General features: G+C 37.0%; 1 protein-coding gene across 1 annotated transcript in view; it reads left to right on the forward strand.

The window, feature by feature from the left end:
• Window positions 1-12,158, forward strand: part of LOC114354919 (disintegrin and metalloproteinase domain-containing protein mind-meld) — a 445,529-nt gene that overhangs the window by 406,825 nt on the left and 26,546 nt on the right. The window contains exon 7 of the mRNA XM_028307519.1: window positions 8,540-8,679. Within this exon, the coding sequence (XP_028163320.1) occupies window positions 8,540-8,679 (140 nt within the window). The remainder of the gene's footprint in view (window positions 1-8,539; window positions 8,680-12,158) is intronic.

A 12,158-nucleotide genomic window follows, 5' to 3' on the forward strand; every position in this document is an offset into this window, starting at 1 on the left:
AAGTAGAACTGTCTTTTGTCTTTTTTAAAATAATGCAAGCAAAGCCAATCCAACATTCAGCTTTCAGCTAGTTCTAATCAGTGACTGGTAAAGTGCGAGCCAAAGTTCTAAATTGGGTAAGGCCAGTCAAAGTTGTCCGCAGTGACCCAACACTCGGCAGGTCAGATGCACCCGATGCAGTAATTAAACCTCCACTAAGCAGCCAGTGGGTTGTTTAATGAGAAAACTTTCGGTCAGCTCCGATCACACTAAATCACGAGCTTTTTGCCCGACTGCGCGTAGAAGGGTAATGTTTATCGGCCTATGTAAATAGTAGTAGTAGTAGTAGAGCATAGAGATGCACCGATTTTGATGATTCTTATTCTCGCACACAAAAATACAGTACAAAAGGCGACCTTAATGTATAGAATCTCTTCCAGTTAACCATTGGTCAGAAAATTTGAGTAGAAATTTTGTAATATTTGAGTAGAAAATCTTAAATTGTAACGAAAATATCAAAATTGAACACGACGAGTATGACAACATTTCTCACATTATTTTTTTTGTCCCATCCCGACTCAAAAATTTTATCTTGCAAAGCCAAACGTATTAGATGGTTGTCCTATTAAATAAATAAAATAAATTAGTGTGGTATTAGTGCGTAATGCGTATATAAAATAAAATAATACGAGTACTTATCTTCTAAATGCGATTTTATCAACATAAAAATATAAAGCGTCTCTTCACTCGACAATTTAGCCCCAATACAGGGCAATCAACGGGAAATGGATAGTATTTTTTTGATATCCACAAAGCTTTGAGCGAACATTCTGTTATTCAAACACAGAAATATTTACACTGTGATACACAGAATGTTTCTGAAATTGGAAAACTGTTAATATAGCTGAATATTAAAATCTGAATAAAGTTGGAACGGAACTGCGACTTTTTTCAATTTGCTTTGAGACTTTATTTATAGCAAAGGAATTAAGTATCATGTTTTTCTTTTATATTTATATTTCTTTCTTTCTATTTGAACAGCTTTAGAATTTAAAACAGTTGGAAAGATAAATTAATACGAATATTCTCCTCATTTAAAGTAACATACAAACGATAAGAACGAAAATACCTGTTTGTATTATTATTATAAAGAGCTGTGGTTTTCTGAATAAAGAAAAATAAAATAAAATAAATAAATAGATAATTTTTTATTTGGATTTCAATACTCAATAATTTATTGCTTTCATAATGTTTCAAAAGGTGGTATGGTATGGTAAGATACAATTATGGACCCTGTCGGGCACTGCATTTTAGGAGAAAGAAAGATCAATCAGTGATCAATGTATTTTAATTATAGCATATTTGCAAACACACAAATATCCAAGCATCGAAAAAGTTTTTAAAGTACATATTCCCATATTAATCACACCACCTTCTACCTTTGCTTTGTTTTTCAGTTCTGTATAGGTATATCTTCTTTTTCTTTAACCCTTAGGTAAGACCGAATAAAACCTTAACATTTGCTTGTTTCCCACGTAACAGCACCTCATACACAAACAGCAATACAATCTCAATTTCTAAAACAGCTTTTGTGCTCCCCCAAGCACGAAAGAGCCTGAATATCTAGAAATTTCTATTCTAACGACGGAACCAAACGAGTTGCCCCAACATCAACGATTTATGAAAGAAATATATTATTCGCTTTAATATTTTGTATTTCGCGAGGCGACTGCGCATTGCATTCGGAGTTCTATTCGAAGCAGATAAAGTCATTTTTCATTTGGAATGTATTCGCGAGATGTTGTGCAAGATGCATTTGAATGCTTTATTCGTGTTGTGCATAATTGATTAAATCGCACTGCGTTTAATTTTGGTAAACTAGTATAATTTAATGGAAATAGCAATAATTAGAGTAGGCGCACACCGTTGATTTTTAGTTGGCCGATAGTTGTGCCCGATTTTAATTTGTATGAAGAATCGGCCAAATCGAATCGGCGTAGTGTGCGCACTCCCATACCTACATGCCCATACTGATCAACTGCCCGACTATCGGCCGACGAAAAACAACGGTGTGCGCCTACTCTTAATCTTTTACAGAATACTTTATGAATTTTAGCGTCTGAAGGGAAATATACTATCGATTCTGTCGAATACATTATAAAAATCACGAACAAAAAGAGTCAAATTGTCTTTGGCCATCACCTACCATAAACAATACAAGAAAAGGTTACGACACTTCGTTCTTTCATTTCCTACCCTACAAAGAGGTCGGTTAATTTTTAATCACGCGTCGCTCTACTGTCTCGTGGCCCATGGTGCACTTAGTGCTTTTATTTCTTCGCAATAAAGTATCGACCCCGTACCATGACATCAATGTTGGCGAAAGCGATATAGTTTTTATGTGAAAGGGATAAGGGATAATAAAATTATTTCAATATAGTGGTCTTGGTACGATCCTTCACTCTTAGATGATTTTGATTTGAAAAATCAAAGTAAACATTTTCAAAAAATTGCAGATTTTTGCTATTACGATGCCAACCACGCTGAACCCACCGTAAAATTGTGTGATGTAGATTTTGCAGTTCTATAAAACTGCGGTGGCGAAACCAAAAGGAAGGGTTATGGGTTATTTTAGCGTTCTACGAGTATGTATTTTAACATTACAACTTTGTGACTGGCTAAACTGTGATATTACTTTACCATTCAGCAAAGGATGTCATTACGACATTGCAAAAGCCGTCTTTTAACCAAGAAATTAGGTTTCATTTTCCAATCCTATCGGTTTATCGGGATAAAAAGGCGTTCTACCCACGGATGCGGGGCTTTTAGAGCGGAGTGAGAATAGAATAAATAAAAACAGCCGCGCTCGTATGAAAGAGTCCGCCATTCATTGCCGTGTGGAACATCGTATGGGTATTTAAACCAATCACGTATTGGGAAAAGGTTTCTGGGATCTTAGAAGCTCGAATGGAATCAATTCTTGGATTAGGTGTATCATAACTAAATATTATAGACTAGACCGTTAAATTAATTTCATGAGCAAGAGTAATAGCGCTAAGACCGCCTAAATTATGTTTTTTTTTCTTTTCTTGTATTTTGTGGTCTACTATAAAGTACATAGGTATGTTCTATGTCTTATCTCTCCAGTTTAAACGAATTTTTCGGACATATTTTTCCTTGTAAAAAGGCCAAAAAATGCATCTTATAAACATTTGGTAAATTTTTGGACGTCTAATAAAAACTGAAAAATCAAAACTGAAAGATCTTCATTATATTTCTGAATTAATAAATTCCCATTAATACTCAAGCAAAGTTCATGAATAAAAACGATATCACAATTCACATAATATTGTACTACAAGTACTAATGCGAAGTAATAGGCTATACTCGTCCGACACACTCGTAAGTACGTCTTAAGTTCCCGTAGTCCACTAATGAGCCCCACTAAAACGACCCAATACCTCAATACTAATAATACAAGTGCTTTTCACCTGTATTGGTCCACACCACACCATATCAGACTGTACATTATCGTTGAAAAATAGCTCTTCTTACAACAATATAAGACCCTACAGAGCCTAGCTTAATGCTGTACTTGATAGAGGATTTCACTTTATTAAAGGCCTCGACATCAGTCAACGGCTAATATAATAATTCGGTATCTCAACATTATTGATACCCGTGTCTCGATACCTTCGTCCATTAATTTTGTTTCTTGTCTCTGGATTCAAAGATCGAAAACCAGATCTGGAAAGGGCAATCTTTGTTAGATTTTAAAATCATAAAACAAAAAAAAATGTATAGTTTATCCCAAGAATGCTACTTTACCCTAACGGGGTTGATGTCAGACTATCGATTTGAGCGTCAATATTTCAAACCCCATCAACCGCTAGAAAATGATAAAAATTACACCTTACAATAAAAGAAGAAAATGAAAGAAAATTCAGATTTTTACTCGAAGAAACTGCTCAGTTTTCAGCTCAGAAGCTTAATCCAAGATCACTTACATTGCCGTTCAAATCAAGCTTAGATTTACGCCCGTTATTAATTGGATTTCAATGCTAAGACTAATGACACGCTTGTATCTCTTATTGCATTTGATAGAGTTTTGAGCCTTGTTTTACATTTTGAACCTTAAGTTTCACCAACCCGTTCATTAAACCCTGTGTAGGGATTGCAAAATCTAGCCCCTTCCAGTCAACCCGCATATCGGACGCCGAGTTGGTAGCGCTTAGCTTTCCCTCCACGTACAAGGGGGCAGTCTTATTTTATTGGATCATCAGGCCGCCAACGTGTCCCCCAGTCCATCAATACAGCATTTAATGGACCCTCCGCTATTGCTTGTGTTTAGTTCTTGGGATAGAGTTGATTTATTTACTTTAAAACCAGAAGGGAACTCCAACTGTAGGACAAAATATATTCTTACATTGTTTGTTGAAAAGACTGAGACCTTGTTTTGAATTTATACTACGGCTACCTTTAATGAAGTAGAAATTGAACCTGTTTATTATTTTGGAGCCAAAAGCTAATTTTGCTAACTTTTGTGACAGGATTTTTTCGTTATTTTTAGCTGTTGGTTAAAAAACAGGAAAATTGTTAAGATTCCATGAATATTTAATCAATAAAGGAAAAAGGAAGGTTTAAAAATAGCTCCTTATAAGTACAAATATCCGAAACTTTTATATTTTTACGCTAATTCATTCAAATTTGTAGATCGGGGTACTGCGTACTCTTGACTCTATGACTGAATGACTCTACCTACTCTACTCTATACTCGCTAACCTACACAGGATCGTTCGTTACATAATTTTGCAAATTAAATACGACTCAAGAGCAGCCTCACGAGCTCTCGATGCCGGAGCGAGTTATAAACGACTTTGTTGTACCGCAAATATTTAGGGCAACTCGCAAGCCCTTCGGCTCCGCAAACTTAAGTCCTCAGCTTTGCTGTACTTGCTACATATAACTCTTATATTAGTCGCTACAATGGGTCGGTTCCGACATCTCTTAATATTTTGTTGGGTAGCAAATATTTGCGATTTTTGTCAGCAATCACTTAGGTCTTATGCTACGCTCAATCCAATTCAATTAAAGCGTTATATCGTACCTCTGAAATACGTAAAAAAACTCAATTATTTTTGCAAATAGGCTTTTAAAAAGCACTTTTACGCGTCCCAGTATTAACCCTACCACTATACTTAAAGCATACTATGTATTGACAAGAATAAAACTGGATGGCGATGGTTTGATAGCAAGAGAATTATAAAAAAATGTGCAGTGCATATTTGACAATGACTTTTGTAATCTACCAAGGTACAGCAATTAATCACGTTTGGTACTGGTTTTTTCCACGATTCACATAAAGCTACGCGTTTTCAACGCAATAAAAAATCATAGTCACGTGTTGCGTGTCAGTCGTTGTCGAGTGCAAACACAGCTTTACCACTGACTTATTTACCTTACAAAACAGCCACACTCAAACAAAACCAGAACAATTAAATAGCTATATACTCAACACAACTTGTAATCCGACTTAAAAGTCATTACAACGCCTCAAGCCCGACGCCTTAGAAATATGAACTTTGTAATTCGTAATTTTGCCAAACAAAAGAGATGCTAATTACTAAGGGGAAACTTCACAAGCCCCCATTTAGGGTTTTTGTACACGATTGTGTAGGTCTTGTCAAGTATAGTAAATGAGTTGTTTTGAAGGAAACAGACATTTAATAAAACATTTTACTTAAACCTCGATGTGCGTCAAAAGCACATCGGACTTTACATTGTCATTGCAAAATAACACCTAATACAATAACATACTGCGACAGTACTTGGCTTGATGTGCTGTCGTTTATATCACAGACTAAACATATTAGTTACACTGGACACTGTACAGAAAATTTCTTGCAGCTAAATCTAGTAGTGAAAGATGCGATTTTTCAACTGAAATGTAGAGTCTGATGTATTGTACAATTGACTACTTGATATAGTACTTTAGGAGCGAATAAATTTATGGGCACAGTCAACAGCACGTCTGTTTACGAAGTCATCCTCTGTCATCCTACTAGTTTTATTCCCTACTATTTGAACACAAATAATCGATGAATAAGTTTGCATTCTAAACTTGCAAAACAAAGGAGTTTACATTGCTACTGATTGATTATTTGTTAAGTCGTATTAGCCCGACCTTAGGCGTCAGACGTTTTCTTTTGATCGTCAAGTATGGTTACGTAACTGAGTAACCTCAGTTCGACAGCCCTCAGCCTCGGCCCTTGTCTCGAAGGTCGCCTAGAACGTCTGGCTAATCAAATCGCCTGTCATCGGAAAGCAAACCTAACTCACTGAAAATTAAGTTCAAAGGACATCATCCACGTTTCATATATTTTTGGTCCAAAATCAAAAGTGCCGGCCAACAAAAAAAAGTGCTGTATTCTGACAGAATACGTCTGCCTTAGCATTTGTTACTATGGCACCAAAGCCGTAGCTCCACTGTGCGTCGAGTATTTGAGATCTAAAAGTCATCGATTTATTCATACATTTTTTGTTCAAAATCAAAAGTGTCGGCCAATAAAAAAAAAGTGCTGTGTTCTGACAGAATACGTCCACCTTAGCATTTGTTACTATGGCACCAAAGCTATAGCACCACTATGCGTCGAGTATTTGAGATCTAAAATTCATCGACGATTCATACATTTTTTGTTCAAAATCAAAAGTGTCGGCCAATAACAAAAAGTGCTGTCTTCTGACAGAATACGTCCGCCTTAGCATTTGTTACTATGGCACCAAAGCTGTAGCACCACTGTGCGTCGAGTATTTGAGATCTAAAATTCATCGACGATTCATACATTTTTTGTCCAAATCAAAAATGTCGGCCAATAAAAAAAAAGTGCTGTATTCTGACAGAATACGTCCGCCTTAGTATTTGTTACTATGACACCAAAGCTGTAGCACCACTGTGCATCGTAGTATGTAGTTGAGATCAAAGTCAGTCGTTTATATATTTTTAGAGCTCAAATACTACGATGCACAGTGGTGCTACAGCTTTGGTGCCATAGTAATAAATGCTAAGGCGGACGTATTCTATCAGAATACAGCACTTTTATTTTTTGGCCGGCACTTTTGATTTTGGACCAAAATGGATGATGTCCTTTCATTAGTAACTAGCCCGCGCTTTAAGTCTCCCTCGAGAGCGTCTAAGATTAGCCTTTTGTTTTATCAGCTTAAAAAGGCGTAGTGCTCACGATTAAGTACGTTATGGCAATCAATAACGCCGTGTTCTAGTGGTAATTGACTCCCGTGTTCCGGGGCTGCTAGGTTTGATTCTAATTTTCTCAATTAGGACACAGAAATTGTAAAAAGCTTTATATCCTAACATCCAGCATACATAATTGCAAGCTTAATTGCACTGCATTGTTGTAACCTTATTCAATAAGAAATATGAGTCTTATACTAAGGGCAAAGGACCGTTCGTAACATGGAGTCACCTATGCTATGGTGACTCACAAAGCCTGAAATATCGCCACACATAGAAAAAACCACTGCCTTTTCTTATTCTCTTTCTCTATCTCTAGTATCAGAATTTATCTAACTTAGGTATTTGCCCAGATACAGGTTCAAAAACAAACAGAAGAAACCTTGAAAACTCGCAATGTGTCCCCAGCATTATTCAAAAATATTCCCCCAAAATGGACAATCCCGTGACAATGGAACTCAAAATTGGAATTCACGATAAGTCATTACATAAGTCTGTAATTTAAATTCGGCCGAAAATAAGTAGGTACACCTCAACGGCTATAACATCACACACGAGTAACCCCATTCAGCTTTTATTTAATATTGGAATATTAAATCTTTTTGGGCCCTGAAAAGGTTTTTGTTGACTAAGTTTATTGGGGAGGATGTTATGAAATTAATGGAACCTTCGCCACTGACCGTTTGGGTATAATTCAGGAATTATATCATTCGAATAGATTTATTTTAGATCTCAACGTAAAAACAATTTCAAAACCTTTTAATGTGTGTATTGATTTGATCACGTTCAATTTCTATTGCTCAAATTGAACGTGATCTTTCAAAAAAACCTGTCGAAATGGAGGGTCGGACACTATTCAAATATAATTTCTTGAATTCAATAAAAAAAGACTAAAAGCTGAAAATAGACCACCCATAGTTTCTACTTTCTAGGTTGACTGGTTATTTAGAAATAACGTCAAACGGCGTTTTGGCCCTCATCAGTAGGCGACATTGTAGATTATGTTGGTATAGTGGCTAAGACAGTGACACCAACTGGTAAGCTGAAGCGAATGGAACAATCAATATTCCTCCATCATAATGCAATCATTTGCACTCACCCTTGGCGCCACTGTATGCCCTTGGTGCCACGTTACACCACTGTTACACGTGAAAACGATAGGTCTAAATGACTAGTGGTGTCCTATGAAAACGATACCCCTCATGGGCTAGTGGTGTCCGATCCCCTATTTCCATTTCTTACTTTTTTAAGAAATTTCAAGTTACAAACACCAGAACTAATAAGAAAACGTCTTCCGGTTCGTTCCAGCAGAAGCACCCACATGTGATATTCGAGGCGCGGACCAAGGCGAACAAGGGCTGCGCCAACAAGCTCGAGTTCCGGCCCAAGAACCGCCGCCAAAAGCACGTGTCGTTCGTGGAAGAACCGCTCGGCGATGACCCTGGGACCATGTGAGTAGATTTTTTATTATTAATTATTTTTATCAACATCATCATTCTAGCTACAACCCGGTCACGTAAACTGCGCACCTGAATGCCTGACGTCATATCGACGCTCTGGTACGGACGGGGCAAGCGGGGAGGTGTGAATGGGAGAGAGAGAATGGAGAGTCGCATTCCAGCCAGGTGCACAGTTAACTTGAACGGATTGTACGTACAGGACGTCAACTGCTGACATTAATATTGCAATCGGTGCTAGTCAAATTGGACATTTCACAAAATTAACCAACAGATAAGATACAACTTCTTTATAAAAGCTTAATTTAGACCTTGAAGAACAGTCATCACTTTGAAATTGTCTAAATCTGCGTTCTTCTTCTTACCTAGTTCCTTCTTAGCAACCTTAGTAACAATACAGACTACAAAAGCATCAACTGCGGGTTCGAATCTCTGACGTGGCAAATGTTTAACAGAGAATTTCATTTTATAAATGGGTCATACAATAAAGCTGTTTTTAGTAAAGAACATGGTAATTGGCGTTAACACAGAACATAACAATCCCATTCCGCAACAAAAAGTGGCCCGAACCGTTCTGATTGTGAAATCGTTCGCAAACGAGCGGACTACCGTACATTTAAATGAAGCTAATGAACTTTTGTTTTCTGCCGACTCCCCGATCTAGGGCTGAAACGGTGGAGTAACTCGATACTTTTCGAAGTAGGTATCGATCCAAAGAATTCGAATCTATACGAGTATACCGAGGTACGCGTACCTCTACGCCTTGATTTTACTTATCTGGTCTGACGTAGTACATTTTTTTACGTACATACAAAAGTTTTTTTGCGTCTTATTTAGTCAAAATTATAATAATACAAATGGATAGGTGTGGGTAACTTTGTATATCTCTCTAGGATTTATTATGAATATCTTGAAAATTAGTAGGTACAAGTATTTATTAAAGGTTCAGCCAAACCAACGCGACCACACGCTATCAGCCGGCGTGCAGCGATGGCGATCAATGCATTTAAGTCTGATCGCCATCACTGCGCGCCGCGCCGGCTGATCGCGTGTGATTGCGTTGGTTTGACCAAACCTTAAGGGAGCCAGCTGAGAGCCGACTTTTTAAATCATATTTGGGTTTTTATTTGTCATGTATGATTAGCCAAAAGCATTGGAAATTTTATCGATTCTACATACTACACCGTATCGAGTAAAAGTATCGATACATTCAGATAATTTCATCCTTATCCAACACTAATTACAGTTAACTACTATAGACTTTCTTTTATTAAATCGCTCGGGACATTCGGGACTGTTATACTCGTAGTTGAACATTTTACTACTGAATCCGAATCCGAAATAAGATCTTTTTAACTGTTTCCAGTTAATTAAACAACTAGTTTATTCACTTTATTACTGGCGCTTTCGTAAACATTATTTTTTATATTGATAAGTTAAGACCTAGTTTGGTTAGGTCACGGAAAGCACCTGGTTTTCGACAGCACAGGTCGCTGTGGAAATCCTTGGGGGAGGCCTTTGTAACTTTAAATATCATATTCCAGCCAACAAAGGACACTTCAATATCCTAATTGCAAGTAAAAAAGACTACTTCCGCATAAAATTATCACAATTCTTAATTCCTTCCACCTACAGAATCAGCAGGGACACGTTATTTGAAACCTGGCGCCTTTAGGTATATCCGTCTTAAGGTGGATTAGGCCCGGTCGCTGATGCGCCGGATTCTGCCACGACCGGGTCCCCAAATGAAACTTTGCCGGTAATCCGGCCGAGTAAGCTTTTTGTTCGTCGAACCACCCGATTATTATGTGCCCCCGGTTTTGCATTTATTTGCGATGCTCTCAATCAATCAATGCTGGTGAGGTAGAGTTTTGATTTAGGAGCGCAATTTTTAAATTACATTCAGTTTTTGAGTCAATAGAGAGATCTAGCATGGCTATTTGATATCACCTAGGAACGCTAGGTAATATAATATAACCAGAAAAGGTGGCTGGTTACGGGTGACACCTCTCTACGCCTAGAATAGAGATTCTAGTACTTGCAAAACGAAGTAGGTTATCTGACATATCTGGCTTTCAAATTGGTTATTAGCAAGTTTTGAATCATGCTTCTAGTATTATTTAATTCTATGAAATCTGTTCTCATTTAAAAACAGTTTTAGTCCAATAAATAATAGTTCCATGATAGGTTCCTAACCAGTCGACTAATTATTGTTTGTGATTCCAGGCCAAAGCTAAACAATAAGGTTGGCTGATGTTTACGCACACATGTCTGACAACTGATCCGATTAACGCTCGGTCACTATTACTAAATACCAAATACCGATGTTCTTGATTGTTTGGGCACGGTTAACTGTAAATATAATGGCATCTGTTTGGAAATACGCGATCGTATGAGACAATAAGGCCCGTTTCGTAATTGACAAGACATGGAAGTATCATCTAAACATGGACACTAATTCCATGATGATTGAAGCCTCTGAAAGATTGATATATTCGACTAAAAACATGTCTAAAACTATTCTTGAGTGATTTGGTCTAAAGCTTTTACCAAACTATTATGAATCTGAACTATACTGTGTCTTATGATACGGTACTGAAATATCCTAGGACCTAGGTTTATTTATCTTGATCTTGCAATTCCCAAAAAAATTAGGGGCTTTGGTGCGGGAAACACATCTTATAGCGTCACAAAAGAAGAGTGTTGTTCATCATATTATTTGGGTCCCTTGGTACCTATCCAAAGCTCGATAATTCCACCATCAATATTAAGGAACAGAACTTATAAAAGAAGATCGAAAACATTGATTAATGAATCATAAAGTATTATTAAAAGGAGGGTTTGTATATGAAATGAATGATGACAAGCAAGCATGTCACTGCTTCCTTACAGACACCTTATCTGTAATTAGACAGAGTTTCCAGCTCGCTTTCAATACTAAATCAAGTCTGAAAGTTCGTAATAGGTTTCATTAGAGTGGTACCTTGGACTGGCGACAAAAAAGCGAGCTAGAAGTCCGCTGGCGCTGCATTATTCAGCCACTGTCAGTTCAGCTGATTAATAACTTGCCAAGTTTTATATGATTTACCGACAGTGCTTTTTTGTTTTCAATGTAACAAATAGTTTTAAAATTCAACAAAGATTCTTCTGTGGAAACTGCTCAACTTTTTAAAAAATTCTGCGAAGCGAAACAGGAACTTGAGCATTGTCAATGCGTTGAAATTGTAGAGAAAAATAAAAATCCTACTAATATTATATAAATTTAAAACTGTGAGAATGGTTGTCTGTTACTCTTTAACACAAAAACGGCTGAATGGATTTTGATGAAAGTACACAGTTAGTCAGTTACACATTTCAGTTCGGCTATAACTTGTAGCGTTATTGAGTTAATGGAACAAATTACAATGATAAGTGTCAAGTATGTCGGTCTTTGTCTGAGAAACATCGCGCGGGCAAAAGCTGTATAAAATAAA

Source organism: Ostrinia furnacalis, unplaced genomic scaffold (genome assembly GCF_004193835.3).
Source record: "Ostrinia furnacalis isolate ACB-3 unplaced genomic scaffold, ASM419383v2 OfSCF2274, whole genome shotgun sequence".
NCBI lineage: Eukaryota > Metazoa > Arthropoda > Insecta > Lepidoptera > Crambidae > Ostrinia > Ostrinia furnacalis.